The sequence below is a fragment of the Mauremys reevesii genome, linkage group 20 (genome assembly GCF_016161935.1).
Source record: "Mauremys reevesii isolate NIE-2019 linkage group 20, ASM1616193v1, whole genome shotgun sequence".
Taxonomy (NCBI): Eukaryota; Metazoa; Chordata; order Testudines; family Geoemydidae; genus Mauremys; species Mauremys reevesii.
In genome coordinates, this window is record NC_052642.1 from 1,762,902 (window position 1) to 1,787,833 (window position 24,932).

Sequence of the window (24,932 nt, forward strand, 5' to 3'; positions counted from 1 at the left end):
AATCTGGCCCATTTCAAGCCCCAGTATATATATTACTGGTCAGGGCTGTATTCTGATTGTACATAGCCCGTGTAATTAGGTCATGATCACTTGTACCTAGGACAGGCAATCACTAATATTTAGTTCAGTCATTACTTTCTTTGTCACAACAAGGTTTCAGAGACTTGCCCCAGCTATGGTGTAAAACTTCTTGTGGTCAAAAATTATTGATGGTTAATTTTCTGATTCTCCAAGACATTTTACTAGTGGCAGCATGAAACCTCCAGCATAATAGTGGTTTTTCTTCCTGCACATTTCCAATAGACATTAAGAGCATGGGCAGCAGATGAACCGCTGGCTGGGTGAGACAAACCCCCGACCAGCCCTGCCCCCACCGCCTGAGGACCCACCCCTCTTCCCCTGCCAGAGCCCCCCTCCCTGCAGCTGCCAGACCCCACCCTGAACACCAGGTGGCACAGCCCCACCTGAGCCTGCAACGCTGGGCAGCCCTACCCACCCCAAGCCCTGACTGCCCCAGCCCCAGCATGCTTCCCTGAAGCGGAGCAGCCTGGCTGGGCCGGGCCCAAGGGCAAGCAGGGCTTTGGGGAGGAGTATGGATGGAGCACAGCCTTCCCCAGCCTATGCGATGTGCTGCCCATGATTAAGAGCTATTTGCCCTGTTCGCTAATCTGACTGGATGGTCTGAAACAGACACTTCCACCATTTCTCTTGGCGACAGCTGTGGTCCATCTGCATTCCCCAGCCTGCATTTCTAAACAGAAAAGCAGATGGTGGTAGTAATGTAGACTGCTCCTCCCCATCTTTCTTCCCACTCCCTCTTTCCTAAATAGAGTCCATGGAGTGAGTGTAGCAGTCCAGGTTTCTGTAATACCAGTTCCTAATTCCTCTTTATTACCTGGGCACTGAAAGATTCCCTCCTTCTATTTCCTTGGACCCCTTGAGCTTTTACATTCATGGCCACCTTGAGTCAGAGCTACCCCTTTCTGTCTCTGCCCTGCGTTTGCTCCCCTTGGGCCGCTGCCCCCAGGCAGTCTAACTCGTCTGTCAGCCGGAGACAGGCTCCCCGTCTGCCACAGGCAGCATCCAAACTGCAGTTTGGAAACGGGGGCAAGTTTGTGCATAATCAAAGACCCTGATTTGGGAGTGGAAGATATTTCTGCCCCTTCCTTGTCTATATTCCAAACGGGGTCATGGCCATAGTCCAGTCATTGTCCCCAAGACTTTCCAGCCCATCAGTGACTCTGGGGGCCTCCGTTTGTTTTGGTTTTTGTGGGGGAGTGTAGCCCGGTGGTTACCCGCTCCTGCTCTTGGGCGGGAGGGGAAACAGCCCAGGACAGCGCTGTGGCTGGGGCAAGAAGCCTGGGCTGATTGGGGAAAGTAGGCTCAGCTGTGGCCAAGCCCCAGTCAGGCCCAGCTGGCCCCTATAAGAGGCAGTGAGCCAGAAGCCAGTCAGTCTCTCTGTTTGTAGAGAGAGATGGGCCTGGCTGCAGGGAGCTAGAGACAGGGTACTGGAGTGGAGCAGGGCTGGGGAAAGGCAGAGGAGCTGGGGAGCTCCAACCTGGAAAGCCCCAGGCTGCGGCCTAGCATTGGGCTAATAGGTACTGGGGGTTGCAGGGGGCAGCCCAGGGGTAGGCCAAGGCAGCAGGTCCAAACCCAACCTTGCCAGTGATGAGTGGCTGATCCTGCAGTCTGCCCCAGGGCGCGGGGCTAGACGATGACTGGCAGTAGCCTGATACTGAGGCAAGGTGGGGATAGCAGGTGGGGGTTTCCTGGAGAGGGGAGATCTGAAGAGAAAGGGGTTACTGCCAGGGGGCAGCGCCCCAGATAAAGGGGTCCTGGGTCCTGGGAGGGACACAGGGGCCAAGAAGCAGTGGATCACCGGCCTGCAGAGGGTGCGCTGGAGGCTGGAGAGCTAATTCCCCAAATTCACCAGCAGCAGGTGCCGCAGGGGTGAATCCCACACCCTTATAGCGAGGGAGCCCAGTTTGAGTCATTTCAAAAGGGAGCTGATTTTCGAAAGGCGAGAGCTCGCCGCTTGCTTGAAAAAAAGCCCCATCTAAAGTGTCTGAGGTTGGGAACCCACTTGTCATTTGGAAAAAGCTAAGCACTGCAGCTCGTGTAGCAAATATTCACAGAAAATTATGTGGGGCCAAGCCACAGGGTAAAAAAAGAAAAAAAAGGCTCCAAAAATTGGCTGAATAAATATGAGTATCAAAGTGCTAGGAAGTCACCAGCTGCACAGAGCGACGGCATGGTTGAGTGGATAGCGGGCTGGGCATCAGGAGACCTGGGTTCTACTCCCTACTCAGTAACCTTGGTCATGTCTATGCCTCAGTTTCCTCATTATCTGTCTTGTCTATTTAGACTGTTTGCGCTTCACAGCAGCGACTGTCTCTCTCAGTGGGGTCATTTCTGTAAAACTCAATAATCATCTCGCTGGGGAAAGAATTATTCACTTCTCTCCAGCTGGTCATCAGGCTGAGGGTGCAGGAGGGGGAAGTGTGAAGCTTTCTGTCTGTGGTTCCCCAGTTCTGTGAAGATGCTGAAAATAAATCAGCAGGAGCGGAGCGGAGGACTGGGGGAGGGGAGGGCGTAAACCCAGCAGGCTGTTTAGAGCTGTCACCTCTGAGCTGTCAGGCCCTGCTCCAGCAGAGTGAGAAACCCACTCCTACCACATAGCTCGTTCATGCAGAGAAGACGGAAAATTAGAGCAATAACAGAGGTTTGGCCTGATCTCAAAAACGTCCTTATGAGCAGGGGCGGCTCTAGAGCCCAGCGGGGCAAGCACCCGCCTGGGGCGGCCCTTTCCCAGGGGGGCGGCAGGCTGGGCCGGTGGACCTGCTGCAGTCATGCCTGCGGGAGGTCCACCGGAGCCCTGGGACGACCGGACCTGCCGCAGGCATGACTGCGGACGGTTCGCTCATCCCGCGGCTCGGCTGGACCTCCCGCAGGCATGACTGCGGCAGCTCAACCGGAGCCGCCGGACCAGCGAACCGTCCGCAGCCGCGGGGGGTCCAGCCGAGCCGCGCGACCAGCGGATCCTCCGCAGTCATGCCCGCGGCAGGTCCGCTGCTCCCGCGGCTCGGGGGCGCCTCCCGGGCATGATTGCTTGGGGCGGCCAAATTTGTAGAGCCGCCCCTGCTTATGAGGAAGGTGAACGGCTTGCCCTTGGGTGAGGGTCTGATTTGCCCAGACAAGGCCGGGCAGTTAGCATCAGGTGCGTGGAGACCAACGCTGAGCACGCAGGAGAGCTGGAAGGGAGAAAAAGGACAGTAGCAGAGTTCGCTCATTGCTAGCTGCCCAGTCCTGGCGCTGCTGCTGTCTCCCTGGGCTGGCCCCTGCTGATCACTCCAGCACCGTGGCAGTTCCTCTGCCTGGTAACCTGACCCCCTAGCTGGGTCACTGTCTTTTCTCCACCCCTTCCAGAGGCCCATTGGCCCCCACTAGAAGTCCACAAACCAGAAACAAAAATCCTGTCCCCGGCTCTGGGGCTCTTCCTCAGCCCCGTTTCAGCTCTGCCTGGTGCCCCCTTCCTGGGCTCAATGCCCTGGGCAAGGGGTTTGGACACCCTGCCTGTGGGCCAGTTGGGAACCCCCCTCTGCCCTGGGTTCCAGCCAGGACCCCGCGCCTAACAAGCCAGGTCTGCTCCTTTACCTGGGCTGTGCTTTTCCCTGGGCCACTTCCTACCTCTCTCCTCAAGTTCCCCATAGGGAGTCCCCTAGTCCCCGCCGCACCTTCCTGCCTGGAGAGCGTTTCTTCCTCCCCCTCTTCCCTGCAGCTCCCTTCCCTGCTCTGACCTTCTGTCCTTGCTAACCCAGGGCCCTGCGGGAGTCCTTGGGCTCCCCGGAGTCTCTCCTTTCAGACAGGACTCACCTGGTTTCTCCCAGGTGGGGCAGCTTGGCTTAGCCTCGGGCTCTCCAGGCTGGCAGGGGGGGAAGTCACCCTGTTACAGACGGTTTCTGGGCACAGCACGCTGCTCCTTGGCTCCCAGTTTGCTTGAGAGCCCAAACCCCATTGCAGGGTGGTGTGGGCTGGCTGCAGAGGTGGAGAGCTGGTTGAGCAAGGGGAATTCTTACCGAACAGGGAGCTGAGAGGGAAACTCCCCAGAGCAGATGCTGGATAGACCCCTCCACGGGAAGCAGATATGACACAATAGCCTGGCCTAGGAACAAGCATGAGGAACGCTCCCAGAAATTGAAAGTGAGCTGCTGATTCCCTGTCTGACTAGACTAGAGCGTGTGCTGGCTGTGCTCCAAAACACCAGGGAAAGGGAAACCACTGATCTAGCAAGGAGCAAAGGGAAGCGAGGATCCTCAGCCAGCAGAAATTGTCACCATGGCACCATGATTAGCTAACCAATTATATCCCACCACCTTAATTAGTTTACACCCAGCAAAATTAATTATACAGCAGACAGAACCAATCACAGAACCAGACAGAGACCATGCAAATAAACATACAAAACAATACAGAAGTGAGGATTTCACATCCCAGCTATTGATAAATGAGTTCTTGCCAGACGGAAAACTATCAAACTAAGTTTCCTTTTACATCTTCTAGGCTCTTCCCTTTCTCTGGAGGTGATAGATCGGATCCCCTTCCTGAGAGCCCCAGATTGCCTTATTTCAATGTGACTGGTTTGGAATGTGAGGATGTGACCAGACACTTCCCAGCTTATGGCTGCCTTTGCTGCTTAGCCAAAGGCTTTAGCCTAAGAACCAGGCCTCAGACTATCACAGTGAAGAAGGCCCTTAGACAGACAGACAGTGATTTTTTATTCTTTCTTTTATACCCCTATAACTAGCTAAGTGATAAGAATACACCTACATTCTTAACGTCTAGGCCTTTGCAGACAGGCCTGAATATCTATATCCTAACAGGGTGTATTAATGGGAGTGTGTGTGAGACGTGGAAAGCAATTGTTCTGCTCTACTCGGCACTGGGCAGGCCTCTGCTGGAGCCCGCTGTCCATTTCTGGATACCACACTTTAGGAAAGAGGTGAACAAATTGGAGAGAGTCCCTGAGTGCCATAAAAAGGATCAAAGGGTCAGAGAACCAGGCCGACAAATAAACTGGGCTTGTTTAGCCTGGAGAGGGGAAGGCTGGGCGGGACCTGATAACAGATGTTAAGGGCTGTTCTAAAGAGGCTGGTGGCTTTTTTACTGTCAGGCCAGCAGTGAGGTTAGACTATAGCATGGAGCACGTCCATTGGGAATCAGGGATTTCTCCTCTGGGTGCCAATGGAAGCAAGCCAGCCCCAGGTGCAAACAAAGCACCACTGGTGTCTGGCCCCATCTCATCCTGTGGCTCAGAGGCAGGAGTGGGGACACTAGGGAAATGGAGCAGAGAAGGGGAAAGCCCTGGTGGGTGCAGCCGAGTGTGGGCTGGAAACACAGGAGGAAGAATGACAGCTAGCCTGGCTATTTATAGTGATGTCAGTACAGAGCTGATGGAAACAGCCCAGAAGGGAAACCACAGAGCTCCCCCTGAGAGTCTGAAACAGAGCCCAAGTCGAGAGCTGTCAGCGCTTTTAACGCACTGAGACCTGGCGTTAGCCATCTCCACGGGCCTCGCCATGGCTGCACCTGCCTCTGGCTTCCCCAGTCCCTTTAGGGCAGTTGTTTCTAGGGCAGGGGTTCTCAAACTGGGGTCGTGACCTCTCGGGGTCACGGGGTCATTACCTGGGGGTCACGAGCTGTCAGGGGGCACTCAGAGGCTGGCTGTGTGAAAGGAGTCGCCAACGGAAAAAGTTTGCGAACCCCTTTTCGAAGGGCTTCAGCAGCCCAGACGCTTTCCCTGGCTAGCACCTTCCATCCAAAGAGCTGCAAGCACCTCGCAGACATTCGTCAGTTCCCACCCATGCTCCTGGCCCAGGAGACAGGTCGGCAGGGCATCAGGCCCGACAGCGCGAGGATGGACCCCTCACAGAGGTGAAGGGGCATAGTGGCCGGGCAAGCCTAGAGCCCTCGCTGCCTGGATAACAAAGACCAGTGCAACATCTGATAGCTTGGGAACAGGGTAGGAATAATCAGTTATAGTTACATGATTTCGATTTTAAATCATTTAGAACCTAACTCTGTGTCTGAGCTGTACTCAGCACAACAGGGCCTTGCTCTCAACTGGGAGAGATCGTCGTCCAAATAATAAATATCCCCACTTTACAGATTGGAAACTGAGGCACAGAGAGATCAAGAGACCTGCTCAGGAATGTGCTGTAGAGCAGCAGCAGAAGCATGAATGCAGTTCGGAGCCTTCCAGGACAGGCTTTACCAATGGAAAAATGTCAATTTACAGCAGGCCCCAGTGTCTTGGTCTAGCTGAAATCCCAAACCATGCACAAATGTGCACGCTTTCGAAGAGGTTATCGGTCATGAGTATCTACCAAATAATGTATGAATCAGTTTCTGTGTCCTGCATCTTTAATTCTCTAAGGATAATGCAAGGTCTCTTTAGCTCAGTGCAGATTGTTGCACAGGAGATACACGCACTATACTAAGTATCAGAGTAGCAGCCGTGTCAGTCTGTATTCACAAAAACAACAAGGAGTCCTTGTGGCACCTTAGAGACTAATACATTTGTTTGGGCATAAGCTTTTGTGAGCTAAAACCCACTTCATCAGATGCATGGAGTGGAAAATACAGTAGAGAGGTATAAATACACAGCATATGAAAAGATGGGAGCTGTCTTACCAAGTGGGGGATCAGTGCTAACAAGCCCATTCAATTAAGGTGGAAGTGGGCTATTCTCAACAGTTGACAAGAAGGGAGGAAAAATCACTTTTGTAGTGCTAATGAGTTCAGTGTAATCAAGGTGACCAAAGATGTACTAATTATCAGAGGCGTAGCCGTGTTAGTCTGTATCCACAAAAACAACAAGGAGTCCGGTGGCACCTTAAAGACTAACAGATTTATTTGGGCATAAGCTTTCCTGGGTAAAAAACCCACTTCTTCAGATACACACACTGTACTCTTTCTCTTGTAAAGACGTCACTTTTTTATGTTCTTGTTTCTCTTACTTTAAATCCAAGTAATTCAGACTGAAAGCATCTTTTTGCTTTTCGTGTGTGGGAGACACATGACAATCTGCACGTACCACCCCGGAAGTGCTTATTTTGCAGTAAGTGTCATCTGTAAGAACAGCTGACAGGAATGCTGGTTTGAAAATGGGGGCGGGGGGAGAAAACATGTCAGTTCTTGGTCTTTAAATGAAAAGTTGAAAATTTCTGGGGACAGCAGATACTTTCTGCAAAGCAATGAGTTTAATCAAAAACCCATTTTCCATCCAAAAAACAGTTTGGATGGAAAACTTCTGCCCCGCCCTAGACAACAGGGTGCAATCAAAGGTTTTGCTGGCAGATTTTCCAAGAATAAACTTGTCATAACTCCCTTCTGTTCTTGACATTGGTTGGAAGTTTAGCTTCACTGTCCTTGGTTTTCTCACTGAGACCTCTGGTGGAAAGAAAGTCGGCAAACGCTTGCCTCAGAGTTTGTCGGCCTGTGTTAGGTGAGGGGTTGTCAAATAAGGATTATAACAAGAAGCTTGATTCTATGGTAAGACAGTCAGGTTCTCTGTCTTACTGGGGTGAAGAACACCATAGAAATCGCAACTGGAGATGGTCAAAAATTTTCTGTCAAAATTGTTTTTGGATGAAAAGTTGGGTTTTCAACAACACTAATTTTTTTGTGGAAAAATTCCAACTTTTCATCAAAAAACTGAAAACTGAAAAGGTTTTGGTCAAAACCCCCCAAAATGTCAAGTTTGGGCGAAAAACTTTTTGACTTTTGGCTTTTCAACAAGCCAAGGAGAAAACCAACACCACATTTTCCAGCCAGCTGCAAATAACCCATGCAAAGGAAGGTCCCTGCTTCTCCAGAGATTCCCTAACCTTTTCACTGCAGGGTCTTCACGGCCGCACGTCTCAGGTCTGCCACCATTCTCCTGCAGAGCGAGCACTGTCTGCCACCAGGAACTTTGCTCAATGAAGCTGTTGTGTCACAGGACGCAGCAGGCAAAGGTTTCACCCAAAGGACCCAGTTCCTCTGGCTTTGCCAGGGTAAGTGTCCCTTAGCCGGGAGGAGGCATTTCAAGAGTACACTAGTTTCTTCACGATTTTAGCAGCATCCAAACCAGAACCTTTCCATGTGCTGAACCAGCCTGGCACCAATATCCCCGGGGTCAGTTTATTACCAGAGTCTCTACATTGACCCTTTAACTCTGACATCCAAAGGGGTCCCAGTTCAGGGCCCACCTTTAAGACCAGATCTGTTCAACCTCCGAGTCCTGGGCTGCTCTGAGGGCTGGAGCGGCCCCCAGTGTAACACAGACAATCCCTAGTCCCTGTCCATGTGTCAGCCTCCTCTCTGGGCTGCAGTAGGGGTTTCAACTCTGCCAGGTTCTCCAGGGTGCTGTATGCTGTGGCCCCACCTGCACCCTGCCTCCCTAATCCCAGCTTTGCCCCTGACACGCCCTGGGCACCAGGTTTAGGAGTAAGGCTCTCACCCAAAGAGCTTTGGGGCAGGGACTGTATGTATGTACAGCGCCTAGCGCCATGGGGCCCACGCTAGCTGTGGGGTGTAGGCATCATAGCAATATACATGCTAAACAATGATGTTCATGGTTGGGTTAAACCTCATTTACACTGCTGGGGGTGACGGGCACCACTCACTGAAGACAGCTGTGAGAGAGAGTTTAAAAGCCCCCCACATAAAACACAGGCATATGCAGGTTCACCCAGGAATTATGTGGCCAAAGAGCTTTGCTGAGTATTGTTTGCGGGGGGCAAAAGCCAAGCAGACAGTATGTTACAGCAACTGAAGTGCTGGCAATCTGGCCCTGGGCGAAAGCTAAAGAGGAAGCTTTCGGGGCACACGGTGCTGTCTGGAAAGGCAGGCCTGGAACAGCGAGCAAAGGGACTGTCCCCTGTGGTTTGATTCCTGCTGTGCTCAGGGAAGCAGTAAATTGTGTCTAACTTTTATAAATAAACAGGACTGCATCAAAAAAATACCTGATTGTCATCAGTTTCTCCGCCTGATTGGGACGACCCACAACGCCCCGAGTTTGGCTAACCCCATGGGTCACAAGGGGTAGCGGCACTAATACTCAGCGGGACTTCGCGCACTCGACGTGGGTCGTTCAGCCCAGCGCCGGGGCCTGCACTAGCCCACGTGAAGTTGGCGGGGGTCAGTGGCGTGACTGAGTGGAGAATTAGGCTCGTCGTGTGAATGTGGGGTGAATTTCCCCCTCGAGGGCAGCAGGACTCCCCCAGAACAGCCTGGGGCTGGAACTGGCCCATTGTCCGGCCACAAGCTTCAGAAATGAAACCCGAACCAGAAACACTTGCGCTAGCAAAAAAATGTGAAACAAACCATCTGGGTTTTCTGGATGTCTGATTGTCCTGGGCTCCTGGCCAGGGAGACTCCCAGGCAGAAGCGACAGAGAAACTGCAGCCTCTCATGGTCTGTCTGTGTGGTCACCCGCCTAGGCGAGGCTATGCCAGCTGGGAGGAGAGGCAGAGGCAAACCAAGGCACAAGGGATCATTTTAAGCTTTTAGAATTTTCTAAGGAAAAGCCCCAAGTTTGTACCAGGAGCATAAATAATATAGAACATCGCCAAGGACACACTGATTACAATAATAAACTAGCGATTAACCAACTCAGTAACTTTTGCAAGTTTGCACACGCTACTCTTCCTCATTCTGCACCATTAGCACCAACTGCATTGTTATTAACAAGAACAAAAGAGATTCCTTAACAATAGACTGTCACATCAGAGAAGAATCAGCTTTCCCTCTGTTTGGCTGTAAGTCCTGCTCCACTCTCGCTAGCCTGTTCTTTGCTTCTCTTCGGTTTGAAGTGCTCTTTGGATTCGATGTTCCTGTGGCTGTCCCTCTTCCACCGAGTTTATCCACGAGCAGGGTATTTACACCTCTGGGCCCTCACTTGTCCATTAGGTGCCTTTGAACTGTATTCGGGCAATAGACGTTCAAACAGCCTTTCTCTCTGTTCATAACTCTCGGTAGGTCTTTTGTGGGGGGCTTCTTGTTTACTACTCCCAGGATCTGTTTGCAGCTAACACAAGGTTTTGATCAATTCCATTTGCAATTATATTTCCTTTCCCTTGGTACTCTCTCTCCATTACATCTTTAGATTTTATTTCCCTCTACTTCCCTTCTCTAATAGCATCTGCCCCTTGGGATGGATCCCAAGTCCCCTCTCCAACAGCATTGTCCTCTCCTCCAATTTGACCCTATATCCTCTCCAATCCACCTCTCACCTTCTGTCCTCCACTGAAATCACTGTCACCAAAGTCTCTTGTGACCTCCTCCTCTCCAAAGCTCAAAACCAGCCCTCCAGGAACATAAATTATTGGGGAAGAGTCAAGATGTTTTTTGTAAAGGGAAATCACACCTCACCAATCTGCTAGAATTCTTTGAGGGGGGTCAACAAGCATGTGGACAAGGGGGATTCAGTGGATATAATGTATTTAGATTTTCAGAAAATCTTTGATAAGGTCCCTCACCAAAGGCTCTTAAGCAAAGTAAGCTGTCATGGGATAAGAGGGAAGGTCTCTTATGGATTGGTAACTGGTTAAAAGATAGGAAACAAAGGGTAGGAATAAATTATCAGTTTTCAGAATGGAGAAAGGTAAATATGGTGTCCCCCAGGGGTCTACTCTGGGACCAGTCCTATTCAACATATTCATAAATGATCTGGAAAAAGGGTAAACAGCAAGGTGGCAAAATTTTCAGATGATACAAAACTACTCAAGATAGTTAAGTCCCAGGCAGACTGCGAAGAGCTACAAAATGATCTCTCAAAATTAGGTGACTGGGCAACAAAATGGCAGATGAACTTCAGTGTTGATAAATGCAAAGTAATGCACATTGGAAAACATAATCCAACTATATATATAAAATGATGGGGTCTAAATTAGCTGTTACCACTCAGGAAAGAGATTTTAGAGTCACTGTGGGTAGTTCTCTGAAAACATCCACTCAATGGGCAGCGGCAGTCAAAAAAGCAAACAGAGTATTGGGAAGCATTAAGAAAGGGATAGATAATGAGACAGAAATTATCATGTTGCCTCTATATAAATCCATGGTACGCTCACATTTTGAATACTGTGTGCAGATGTGGCTGCCCCATCTCAAAAAAGATGCATTGGACTTGGAAAAGGTTCAGAAAAGGGCAACAAAAATGATTAGGGGTATGGAACCGCTTCCGTATGAGGAGAGATTAATAAGACTGGGACCATTCAGCATGAAAATGAGTCAACTAAGGGAGGATATGACTCAGGTCTATAAAACCATGACTGGAGTGGAGAAAGTAAATAAGGAAGTGTTATTTTCCCCTTCTCATAACACAAGAACTAGGGGCCACCAAATGAAATTAATAGGCAGCAGGTTTAAAACAAACAAGAGGAAGTATTTTTTCACACAACACCCAGTCAGCCTGAGGAACTCCTTGCCACAGGATGTTGTGAAGGCCAAGACTATAACAGGGTTCAAAAAAGAACTAGATAAGTTCATGGAGGACAGGTCCATCAAGGGCTATTAGCCAGGATGGGCAGGAATGGTGTCCCTAACCTATGTTTGCCAGAAGCTGAGAATGGGTGACAGGGGATGGATCACTTGATGATCACCTGTTCTGTTCATTCCCTCTGGGGCACCTGGCATTGGCCACTGTTGGAAGACAGGATACTGGGCTAGATGGACCTTTGGTCTGACCCAGTATAGCCATTCTTATGTTTATCTTTCTTCATCTGTCAGCCACCTCTGACACCATCAGACACATTCTTCTTCTTGAAATCTTGTCTCTCCTGGGCTGCCATAACTCTGTCTTCTCCTGGTTTTCCTCCTACCTCTCTAATTGCTCCTTCAGCGTGTCCTCTGGAGGGTCCTTCTCATCCCCCCTCCAGCTTTCTGTGGGGGTTCTACAGGGATCCATCCATGATCCCCTTCTCTTCTCCCTCTAACACTTGTCTCTGAGCAATCTCCTTCACAAACACAAGTTCAGCTGTCGTCTCTGACAATGACTCACAGACCCACCTCTCTACTCCAGACCTGCCTCTTTCTGTCCACACTACAGTTTTGGCCTGTCTCTGACATCTCCTCATGGATGTCTAGCCGTCGGCTCAAGCTAAACATGGCTAAAGCAGAGTTCTCAATGTCCTCGCCCAAGCCCTCCTCACTACCTTCCTTCTCTGTCGCTGTGGACAACACCACCATCCTACCTGTCACTCAGGCCTGTCACCTGGGCACCATCTTCAACTCTGACTTCTCTCTAGATCCTCCCATCCAGGCTGTGTCTAAGTCTTGCTGATTCTTGCCGCAGAACATCCCTAAGATACGACCTTTCCTATCCAGCCACACAGCTAAAATGTTCCCCCAGACTCTCAGCAACTCACATCTTGTTAATACAACCTCCTCTTCTCCAGCCTTGGCAAACGCACTCTTGCCTTGCTCGTATGTATTCAGAATGCTGCTGCATTCTCCTAGCTCGTCTCTTTGGCCCCGGCACCCCTCTCTTTGCATCCCTCTGCTGGCTCCCCCTTCTCTATGGTGTCAAACATGAGCTACTTGTCTTCACTTTCACATCCCGTCACAGCCTTTCCCCACCCTGCCTGTAGCTCTCCTTCAGTACGGAAAGGTCCACTCCCACCTCCCATCGGCCCATGATGCGGCCTCCGTCGCCCACTTGTTAACTTTTCAAACAAGCGCCTTTGTTCTCCCTCCCATCCTGCCCCTCATGCACTAAAACCCTCCAGGCATACAAAAAACTTGACAGTGGTTAGGCAGTTGGTGAGGTGAGACTGCTGCCCATCACGCTGACCGTACCGTCTCACTGGTTCTTCGTGCTCCCTGTGTATCTGTCTGTTTCCATCTGTTGTCTCTTATCTATTCTGAGATCATAAGCTCTATGGGGCAGAGACCATCTATTTGTTCTGTGTTTGTCCGGCACCTAGCACCATGGGGCCTGATCCATGCCTGGGGCTCTGGAGTGCTACCGCAGGACACATAATAATTCCTAATAATAATGTACACTGATGAAACTCCAGCGCCTTCATTGGGGTTACACCTGATTTACACAGGGTGTAAGGGAGCTCTGTGGTTCTCCAGGGGCTAAGACCAGTGACTCACCCCTAACAGAAGGTTTGGAAGGGAAGGAGAAAGGCCTTCTTGAATATACCGTGTGGGCATGTGCTGTGTATGTGCCTGCTTGCTTGTGTACAAGTATGGTGAAACCAGGAAGTTCCTCTTCAACAAAACCCCGCCCACGACAGAGAGCAGAGACGCATGTATTGTCCAGGTGAGGAGAGAAACAGAGGGGCGAAAACCAGGGTCTGGGGCTCAGGAGCTTTGCTAAGATGCTACATGTAGGACTGTGTGAATAACAGATTCTTCCGTTCTCTGGCAACTTTGCCAAATTAAAGCAAAAATCATTTGGGATCCACCCAAAACTGACATTTTTTTTTGAAATTTTCAGCAAATCAAAATTTGTTTGGGGCAAAATGTTTCACTTCCATTTCGAGCATTTTTAAGGTTTTAAATTGGTTTAATAAAATTGAAGGGAATTTCCGACAACAATTTGTTTTCGAACCAAAACACTGAGCTGACTCATTTTGATAATGTCGAAACAAAACGTTTCAATTTTTTCAGATTTTTCTGATTGGTTGGCCAGTTGGGTTTGGTTTCAACCAAACCAATTTGGTGACTTCACTCTGGATTCGTGAGACATTTCAGTATCCCCGAGTCTGTATTTTTCACTAGAAAAAGGTTTTGACTGAAAAATTACCCAAGGGCATGAGCAGGATGGGAGCGAATGACTTGAGGATAGCAAGATACAAGCCCTTTACGTGTCATAAACAGATAGTTAAGGGTTAATGCCTCTTTTACCTGTAAAGGGTTAAGAAGTTCACCTAGCCTAGCTGACACCTGACCAGAGGAACCAATGGGGAACAAGATGTTTCAAAAGGAAGGAGGGAAGTTTCCTTTGTTTAGAGTCTCAGTTTCAGCGGGAGTGGAAAAGATCAAGGAACCAGCATCTTACCAGATTAGTAAGTTTAGAAAGAAATAAATAGGTTTATGTTTATTTCTTTGTAACCTGTCTTGTGCAATTAGAGGTAGAATCAAATTGGGTATTGGGTATTTTCATTGGTGTACTAAGTTTTTGCCCAGGGGAACATCCTCTGTGTTTTGAATCTGTTGTCTGTGAGAGTAGCTGGTATGCTAAACTCTCCCAGAGGGTTTTCTTTTACCTTTCTTTTCTTTAATTAAAAGCCTTTTTCTTAATACCTGATTGATTTTTCCTTGTTTTTAGATCCAAGGGGGTTGGATCTGGATCCACCAGGAGTTGGTGGGAGAAAGGAGGGGGGATAGTTAATTTCTCCTTGTTTTAAGATCCAAGGGGTTTGGATCTGTGTTCACCAGGAAATTGGTGGAGGAGTCTCTCAAGGCTACCCAGGGAGGGGAAGGTTTTGGGGGGGGGAAAGGGAGTGATTCAGATACTCAGAAATTCTGAATGGTGGCAGCGAAACCAGATCTAAGCCGGTAATTAAGCTTAGAAGTGTCCATGCAGGTCCCTACATCTGTACCCTAAAGTTCAGAGTGGGGAAGGAACCTTGACACGTGTGGTGACCTCCTTCGAGCTGTTTGGTCAGAACCTCCAGGAAAAGAATTCACATTCTCCTGTGCAGCTTCACAGGGCAATTTTCAGAGCCGTCTTCTGGAATGTGCAGCAGGGAACTGGCACTAAGCACAGAGTGCTCACGCAAACACATCCCAATATCAAGTGATACCAGAACATCCCGATATCAAGGATGGTACAAAACATTCCCCGCGGATAACAGGAACACACCGACTAGACAGTCGGGCTCAACGGGTAGTGATCAATGGTTCCATGTCTAGTTGGCAGCCGGGATCAAGCAGAGTGCCCCAAGGGTTGGTGCTGGGGCCGGTTTTATTCAATATCTTCATTAACGATCTGGAGGATGGTGTGGACTGCACCCTTAGCAAGTTTGCAGATGACACTAAACTGGGAGGAGTGGTTGATACGCTGGAGGGTAGGGATAGGATACAGAGGGACCTAGACAAATTAGAGGATTGGGCCAAAAGAAATATGATAAGGTTCAACAAGGACAAGTGCAGAGTCCTGCACTTAGGATGGAAGAATCCCATGCACTGCTACGGACTAGGGACCGAATGGCTGGGCAGCAGTTCTGCAGAAAAGGACCTAGGGGTTATGGTGGACGAAAAGCTGAATATGAGTCAACAGTGTGCCCTTGTTGCCAAGAAGGCTAATGGCATTTTGGGTAGTATAAGTAGGGGCATTTCCAGCAGATCGAGGGATGTGATCATTCCCCTCTCTTCAGCACTGGTGAGGCCTCATTTGGAGTACTGTGTCCAGTTTTGGGCCCCACACTACAAGAAGGATGTGGATAAATTGGAGAGAGTCCAGCGGAGGGCAACAAAAATGATTAGGGGGCTGGAGCACATGACTTATGAGGAGAGGCTGAGGGAACTGGGATTGTTTAGTCTGCAGAAGAGAAGAATGAGGGGGGGATTTGATAGCTGCTTTCAACTACCCGAAAGGGGGTTCCAAAGAGGATGGATCTAGACTGTTCTCAGTGGTAGAAGATGACAGAACAAGGAGTAATGGTCTCAAGTTGCAGAGGGGGAGGTTTAGGTTGGATATTAGGAAAAACTTTTTCACTAGTAGGGTGGTGAAGAACTGGAATGGGTTACCTAGGGAGGTGGTGGAATCTCCTTCCTTAGAGGTTTTTAAGGTCAGGCTTGGCAAAGCCCTGGCTGGGATGATTTAGTTGGGTTTGGTCCTGCTTTGAGCAGGGGGTTGGACTAGATACCTCCTGAGGTCCCTTCCAACCCTGAGATTCTATGATTCTATGATTCTATGACTCATCCTAAAAGATAGGTCAGGTGCTGAGCGTGTGCTGTGAGATGTCGAGGCCCTTCATCTCCCAGGGAAGGGAATGGGAATTGAGGGCACTCAACCCTTCCAGGATTGGGCCGCTATCACGCTGGGGCAGTAGATTGTACACCACACATGCTAGAGATAATATGAGTGATGGATCTATAGAGTAGGTGGGTATTTTATAAGAATCGATTTTAAATAATGGATTGAACCCAGTCCAGTCTGAAAATAAACATTTCACGTCTCTTCCTCGTCCCCCAACTAGATTTACATCTACTTTTAAGCCAATTTCTTTTCATTTAAAAAAAATAGAATTAAAACATTTTTCTCCTCCCCACACCTCCACTGCGAGCCCAGGCCCTTCTGCTTTCCACTGTTGTGCAATGTCGGAAGCCGCACACGAGAGAGGTCGGCGCAGTTTGCACTTCCAGAAACGCTGATGACACATTTCCTTCGGTCTTTTCCTGTGATGTTGAAATCAAATTGAAGAGCAAGAACTTGGGGCCTTGGCCCTTCGGCCCTTCACACAAACTATTCTGGGATTTCCTCCATTGCGGCGGCTGCTTCGCTTTTCCACAAATAGCACAATTGTACCATGTCGTCACCTCCTGAATGCACTGGAATTTCCACAGTTCCTGGAGGTTCGTCCTCCTTTCGGTTTCCAGTCTCCTATAAGAAGGGGGAGAGACCAGAGATACAGCATCAGACAGCAAAGGCTTTGAAGGAGTCCCTGCTCTGGCTCAGCTGCTGCAGCTCGTCCCCACCCGACAGCAACATGAAGGTCTCCGTGGCTGCCCTCGCCCTTCTCCTCATCGCTGCCTTCTGCTCCCCGGCCTCCTCCGCGCCAAGTAAGTTCCGTGTCTGTCTTCTCAGGGCCAGTTTTCTCTGTGCTAGCCATGGCTCGTCGGTGCTGTCACACTGCGGTGCTTTTCTGGGGCACTTCGGAGCCATGCAGGCTAGTTGTCTCTCTCCACATCTCTGCAGTGAGATCACGCCACAGACAATGTGGGAGAGAGGCTGGTTGGCTTAGGGGCGTCCTTCCCTGGGTCACGAGTTCAAATGCAGCCTCTAGAAGACGTGACCAAGGGCCCTGCCATCTAGTGGCTGTCTGGGGAGCCAGGTGAAATGAGTCTGTGGTCTCACTCCTCAGAGATCGTTGGTACCCTGGCTAAGGAGCCTCCCAGAGAGGCCATGGGCCGAGTGGGGCCTGGGTATTCTGCTCACCTGCCAAGGGACTGTCCAAGTCGGGGTGGGCTGACAGAAGCTGGCGTTGCTGCATCTGCTCTGTGAATGAACTGGCACTAAGGACCCCGTCCTGCCAGATACTGAGCATCCTCAGAGCAGACTGACTTCAGCGGGCTCAGAGAGCCCTGGGCAAGGCTGAAAGAGGGGCCTGGCTAGTGATTAGCTCATGGGATTGTGAGCCCGTTCCTGACTTCAGGTCCCGACTCTGCCATGGGCCTGTGCTGTGGCTGCAGACAGGTCTCCGCCACCCTGTCCCTCAGTGATCCCCTCTGAGAAGTAGGGATCGTAAATAATTCGCCGTCTGCAGATCACTGCGTACGTACTAACGCTCAACCACCGTCATGTCATGGCACCACTGAACTCCTAGACTAATTTAAAAAAACCCACTAGTGCAAACCTCTCCAATGGGACTCCTCTGGAGAGCCAGGCAGGGCTTTCCCGGGCACCGGTTTGAACTCATCTCTGTCTCTTGCAGTTGGCTCTGACCCCCCGACTGCCTGCTGCTTCTCCTACACAGCCCGGCAGATCCCCCGCAACTTCGTGAAGGATTATTACAGCACCAGCAGCATGTGCTCCCAGCCGGGCATAGTGTAAGTGCCAATGGCAGACTCCTAGCGGCATGCGGCGGGTAGGCTGAGGCGCCCTCTGTTTTCAGACATCGGTACATTGCATGATAGGCTGGGGATGGGACCTGCCCACCCAAGCAGGGCTTAAATTCAGGAAATATTTTCAAACCTGCAGGGAGCCCCGGTGTGCCCCCCCCCAACAAGGCAGGGGGTGTGGTGTACCCCACCACAGATCTAAAGCCCCCAGATCCCCCACCTCACAGCTGAAGACCAGAGCCCTGCCCCAACACCCTGCCGCATGGCAGAAGCCCCGAGTCCCGCCCTCCCCTTCAGCCCGGGGGCTGAAGCCCCACCCACTCCCCCCTGGCCCTGAAGTTTTTTAGCATGTTGTGGGGAATGGGGGGCTCAGGGAGATAATCTATGAGAATTTAAGCCCTGCACCCAAGGCATAATGGTGTGAGGTGGGGCCAGGATGGAGGCTGGGAGAGGAAAGATCTCAAGGGGGCACCAGTGTGTGGAACAGGCCGCCAGGCGGCAGCCTCAGGACCATGAGGGGCTGATGGAGACTCCTTCAGGGAGCGAGAACAGACCTGACTAGACCTACTGCGATGAGGGTGCAGCGGATACCAGAAGGGGAGGGGGGGGCACTTGCAAGAAATATCCCCTCCTTTCCTCTGACTCTGGCCGTCTCTTTCCCGCCCCCCAGGTTCATCACGAAGAAGGGCCGTGAACTCTGTGCCAACCCCAGTGAATCCTGGGTTCAAGAGTACGTGACCGACTTGGAACTGAACTGAGCGGAGCAGGGGCCAGACTGGGTGATGCGCCGCCCCCGGCAGTGGGAGCGTAAACCCTCAAAGGACAGGGTGACGACACAGGAACAGGAGCTGAACTTGCCCCAAACCCCGATAAAAACCAAGAATTTGTAAATATCATGTACAGCTATTTAAAATCCTGGATCGGTGCAAAACCTACTAATTATACTGTAAATTATGTTATTTATAGACCGCTCGCTGTGAGCAGTGGGGGTGAGCCGCTGGGTCGGCTCTCTTCACATCACAGACGTGCAGAAGATTGTTTAATATATTTGGTATTTAGCCCTGGCTGTGTCTGCTGCACTGCTGCGCAGTGGCTGGGGTGGGTTTGACAGAAAACGAAACACTGCTTTTATAGAATAAATATTTTTATATCAACCCCTTGGTTCTGTTTTAAGGTAAATTCTGGCACTTTTCCTGAATAGCACTCATGTCACAAATCCAGCACTCACCCGTCCCTGCAAGGAAATAGCCCCCTCCAGCTGTCACGTCCTCACACACAAACACACCAGCGTACATATCCCACCATCGCTGCACACACACGCTAATACATCAGTACAGCCCTGCACACACACGGCCTGGGCTATGCAGGGGGTCAGGCTGAATGACCTGTAAGGCCTTCTGGCCTTAAACTCCATGAATCTGCTTAAACTTCATCAGCTTGGTGTTGTGTTTCACAAAACAAATAACGACGGGAGGGTGTGAATCCAGGTTACACTTTTTCTGTGAAATACACACACACATATACACCGGCACAGTCCTCAGTGACATACCTCTATGCACCCCCCGCCAGCCCTGAACAGAAATACAACTCACATACACACAGCTATTTACACCTCCCCCACTCTCCACAACCCACCATACACACACACACCCAGAGTCGCACGCACACCCAGCCCCGCATACACATGTTCACCCACAAAGAGGCCCTGATGGACCATGACGCACCCCACACACACGGTTGCACGCACACATTCACTCCCCGAGATGCGCCTGCATACAGATGCACCCGCTCCCAGACACAGCCACATGCATACACACACTGCCTGCAGATACACAGCTGCACTCATACACAGGTGCACGCACACTAACACTATGCAGCAAATAGGCGCTGGAATACGCCTAGTAGGTCAGGCGTTAAGTCCGTCCCTGGAGCCACTGAAGGATTGTTCCCTAGATTTCATTCCCTGCAGCCTTGTCCAGTGCAGGTTTAAATGTCCCAAGGGAGGGGGCTTGGACTGCCCGTGGGTCCCATCACCCCAGGGCACAGGAACGATTTGACAGGAAACAAGACAGGCCTTTGCTGGGTGGCTTTGTGTTGCACTCAGACCCATTGTGAGGGGAAAGCACAGTCCATGGGAGACGGCCCCGGTCCAGAAGCAATGCCTGACTCCTGGGGAGGAGCTCCAGGGAGCCCAGAAGTGGGAGGTGCCTGCCAGGGAAAATATAAATGTCCAAGAACCAAACCCAGGACAATGGGGCAAGGGGAGGGTCTGAGCTCTGGAGGGCAGGGCGTGTGGGGCAGCGTGCAGCGCATTGTGGGCACTGACAGGATACACGTGGGAATGGTGAGCGGACTAAGGCCTGGTCTACACTCCGAGTTTATCTCGAACTTAGCAACGTTAAATTGAATTAACCCTGCACCCGTCTAGACAACGAAGCCCTTTATATCGATATGTGTACTCCACCCCGACGAGGGGAGTAGCGCTGAAATCAACATTGCCATTTCGAATTAGGGTTAGTGTGGCCGCAATTTGACGGTATTGGCCTCCGGGAGCTATCCCACAGTGTACCATTGTGTCCGCTCTGGACAGCGGTCTGAACTCAGATGCACTGGCCAGGTAGACAGGAAAAGCCTCGCAAACTTTTGAATTTCATTTCCTGTTTGCCCAGCGCTGATCAGCACAGGTGACCATGCAGTCCCAGAATCAAAAAAGAGCTCCAGCATGGACCGTGCGGGAGATACTGAATCGGATCTCTGTATGGGGAGATGCATCTGTTCTATCAGAACTCTGTTCCAAAAGGTGAAATGCCAAAACATTTGAAAAAATCTCCAAGGCCATGATGGACAGAGGCCACAACAGGGACTCAACACAGTGCTGAAACTTAAGGAGCTGAGACAAGAGTACCAAAAAGCCAAAGAATGAAATGGACGCTCACGGAGGGAGGGGCGACTGACGACTGTAGCTATCCCACAGTTCCCGCACTCTCCGAAAACCATTTGAATTCTGGGCTGAGCTCCCAAAGCCTGAAGGGTCAAAAACATTGTCGCAGGTGGTTCAGGGTATATGTTGTCAGTTCTTCCCCCCACCCCCATGAAAGCAAAATCATTTCTCACCTTTTCTCAATGTCACCGTATGTCTACTGGATGCTGCTGGCAGACGCGGTGCTGCAGCGCTACACAGCAGCATCCCCTTGCCTTTCCTTGCGGACGGCAGCCAGTACAGTAGGACTGGTATCCATCATCATTGTTCCGTGGGTGCTCCTGGCTGGCCTCGGTGAGATCGGCCGGGGGCGCCTGGGCAAAAATGGGAATGACTCCAGGTCATTCTCTTCTTTAAGCTTTGTCTATTGGAGATTCACTCCTGCCTGGAATATCATGGCAGCTGGAGGCTTCTGCCTGATCTGGGCCTCAGTTTCTCTGTGGCACCATGGGAATAATAGCCCTGCCTTGCCTCATGGGGGCGTTGGGAGGAGGAATACACGAAAGGCTGTGCAGTGCTCAGATCTGGTGGGATTAGGGACTGAAGGGAGAGATGGTGGAAGGGGTCACATTTTAGCTCAAACTCAAAGGCTCGTAGCAAAAAATTTGGCTTTCACAAAAAATATATTTTAAAACACAAAGCTCAGAGATCAGGGGAGATCAGCGCCCTGCTTCAGCACTTTATCCCCATGGCCAGCCTCCCTCGGCCACCTGCCCCAGATGGGCAGGGCTGAAATGTGTCTGGGATAACAGGAATTGGGCGCCGCAAGCAGGGGAGGGCAGAGTGGGGAGTGTGAAGGCCACAGCCGGGGGCTGGTTCTGGTAAGGTGCTGCGAGTGGAACCAGGGAACTGAGCAGGACTGGATCTGAGGTCATGGGGCTGTGTGCGTGTGTGCCACTCTCTGAGCTGGCACAAGGAGGAAGCCGCTCCCCGAGTGCAAGTTTCAACACGGCCGGATAATGTTAAAGTCACCACAGAGTGACTGAGAGCTTCCTCCTGAGCTCAGACCTGGCCTCTGTGTGTAAAGGGGCCTCTGAATCCAGGGGCCTCTGATCAGTGGAGAGCTGCTGGACCCTGGAGGCTGGTTAATCCTTGGGAATGAAGGAAATCACACCTGGGGGAGAGGGGCACAGAAACAGAGACGGGTAGGACTGGAAGGGCCCTCGAGAGGTCATCTAGACCAGTCCTCTGCATTGAGGTAGGACTAAGTGTTATTTTAGATCATCCCTGACAGGTGTTGGTCTAACCCACCCCTAAAAATCTCCAGTGACGGAGGTTCCACAACCTCCCTCGGCAAAACCCTGCCAGGAAGTTTTTCCTAGTGTCCAACCTAAATCTCCCTTGCTGCAATTTAAGCCCATTTCTTCTTGTCCTGTCCTCAGAGGTTAAAAAGAACAATTTATCACCCTCCTCCTTTTACGTACTCCTCTCAGCCTTCTCTTCTCCAACCCAATTTTTTCAGTCTTCTCTCACAGCTCACGTTTTCTAGCCCTTCCATCATTTTTGTTGCTCTCCTCTGGACTTTCTCCAATTTCTCCACATCTTTCCTTGCCAGATCCCTGGCAGGCAGAGCCAAACGGGGACCCTTGCAGACCCTAAGTCCTGACTCCCCTCGCCTGGAACCAGCCGCACCCTCCCACCTGCCCCCACTGCCCCAACAACAGGGCCTGCGGGCCAGGGTACCCACTGCAGAGCGGGAACCTCCCACTGACTAGCAGTGGTGGGGAGTCTTGCTAGAGAAGGGGAGGAGGTGCCAGAATGAGGAGCAGAGCCGGGAACTAACCTCATCTGCACCCCGCTCTGCCACGCAGCATGCCGAGGAGAGCCGCACTTACGTCGTTGCCCTAGAGTTAATGGCCAGAGCAGTTCGAGTCCACGTTGCATTTCACGCTGGCTGGAACAAATTGTCATCAGCATGTCACTGCGGGACGTCCAATGGCTCGGCGGGGGTCAGCCTCTCCCCAGGTCTCAGGGGACGCTGCAGGGTGAAAATACACGAGCTTCCACTGTTATGAACTGAGCTCATGAGGACAAAGCCAGCCTGGAGCCCCAGGGCTCAGCGATCAAATATCCCCACAAGTTACAACGTGTTCCATTCTTTTGGTGGAAAAATAACCTTTTCAACTAAACAGAAATTCACCAAAAAAATCCATTTTCACTGCGAATTTTTGGGGGGTTGCAGATAAACCAAAACCCCCCAACTGTGGTAACAGAAGTCTGACCTTTTCACAGTTTTCAGGGTTTCAGGTTTTTTGACCAAATCCCGGTCGTTTTCATGGAGATGGGGGTGGAGGGTGGGGGGAGGAGCCATTTTCTGCCGTTTTTCCTGGGGGGCGGGAATGTCATTTCCTGCCCAGCCCTAGTGAGTGAGCGCCCCGGTGTGAGCCACACCCGCCAAAATCAGACTCATCAGGGGCTCAGCCCTGCACCATCATAGACCAGGGTTCCCAAACCTCATTGCTCCGTGACCCCATGCTGATAACTAAAATTACTGCATGACCCCGGGAGGCAGGACCAGAGCCTGAGCCCACCCACGCCCCACTGCCCCAGGCTGGGGGCCTGTGACCTGAGTCCTGCCACTCAAGGCCGAAGCCCTCAGGCTTCAGATTCGGCCCTGGGCCCCAGCGAGTCTAACGCCAGCCCTGACAACCCCATTAACACGGGGTCGCGACCCGCAGTTTGAGACCCGCTGTCATAGACAATGGCAGAACGCCCTGCCGCAGGGTGGCCTGCCCTTTGGGGTGTGTCTACACAGGGAGCAGTGATTCTCTGAGCTAAGCCTACCCCCATCCCTTGGCTCTAGAGCCCAGGCTCCAGCTCCAGCCTCAGCTGTAGCATCTACACTAGCCTGAGCCTAAGCCTGTTGACCCGGCTCTGAGATTCGCTGTGTAGACGTATCCTTAAAAGGGCCAGGATCCCTGGGGCTGGCCTGCCTCATTCAATCAGCTGTGCCTGCGCCAGAACTAGCAGCCTCGCAGCATAAAGGGGCTAGACTAACTGGGGTCAGGTGAGAGCCTGGAACCCCTGGGCAAAGAGCTCCGCCTGGGGAGGAACCACAGACAGCAAATTGGGTTCCTGGGGCAGGTTGCACAGGAGGGTCTGGACGGACTCCAGGGAAGCAGCCAGGAGCCAGGGCTCTGTCCTAAAGGTAGCCCAGAAGGGCCTGGCAGCTGAGCCTGGACGGGCACCTAACAGGGAGAGAAGAAACTTTTGTTTCTTTGGACTGTTTTCACCCTGGAGGGGGTTACGTTTCAGCCAGTGACTCGGCGAGAGCCCTGAGCCACGTGAATGGCTGGGAGAGACAGAAAATACCAGGGAGGAGAAATGAAGCCATGGAGCACCTGCAGTGCCGTTCCTGGCCAGCAGCAGGTGCTACGGGGCAGGTACCGCTGTGACACCCCCATTGACACATTCATATAGGATCAGGCCTTGTTTGACCTTTCATCAGACAATAAGCCTGCGTGCCGCTCACATGTCAGCCTTTCTACCCGAACCCCAGAAGTAAAACGAACCCCCTGTTATCTTGAACAGTGACCTTTGCCTTCTGTCAAATGAAGATCTTATTGAAATACACGAGGCCTAATTCTGCTTTCATTTCCACAGGTACAAATCCAGCGTAACTCCAGTGAGGTCAGTGGAGTTACTCCAGATTTACACTAGTGTGAGTGACAGTAGAATCTGGCCTGTTTTGCCTCATGTGGTTCTTTCACTCGATTCAGGTTATCCCCTTGGGAACAGTTGCTTTTCACGGAATTCTGTTTTTGAATGGCTTTACAGGAGTTATTTCTGCTGTTAGGATGCAAGACGTTTCTTAGTAGTAGTAAAAATCTCGTCTGTATATTATTTCACCCGTGAACTTTAGGCAATGAGGGGTTGTAGAGGTTTGGAGGAAGCGAAATTGGTGTAAATGTGGAGGAAGTGGATGTGGATTCAGGGTGGCGAGAGAAAGCGATGGAGTGATTGGAGGTGAGTGTGGAGTAAGCCCCTTCTTCAAGAATCATGGTGAGGTCATGGTCACATGAGTACAGGGTGGAATAAATCAGTAAATGGAGTGTCACTCTGGATTAAGAGTGGAGTCAAAGCAAGTGCAATCAGTGTGTCAGTGCAAGGGTGAGTCAGTGAAGGGTGAGTATCAGATAAGTATGTGCCGGGAGTTGTTAGTGTGTGTTGCTCT

The 24,932-nt window shown here is 51.1% G+C and overlaps 1 protein-coding gene across 1 annotated transcript; it reads left to right on the plus strand.

Annotated features, from left to right (window-relative positions):
- Positions 1–16,525: 16,525 nt before the first annotated feature.
- LOC120387382 (C-C motif chemokine 4-like) lies at positions 16,526–18,911 on the plus strand. The gene is made up of 3 exons (XM_039508067.1): positions 16,526–16,779; positions 17,652–17,766; positions 18,449–18,911. The coding sequence occupies exons 1-3, from the start codon at positions 16,527–16,529 to the stop codon at positions 18,534–18,536; spliced, it is 456 nt and encodes a 151-aa protein (XP_039364001.1). The 5' UTR covers position 16,526; the 3' UTR covers positions 18,537–18,911.
- The last annotated feature ends 6,021 nt before the right edge of the window (positions 18,912–24,932 follow it).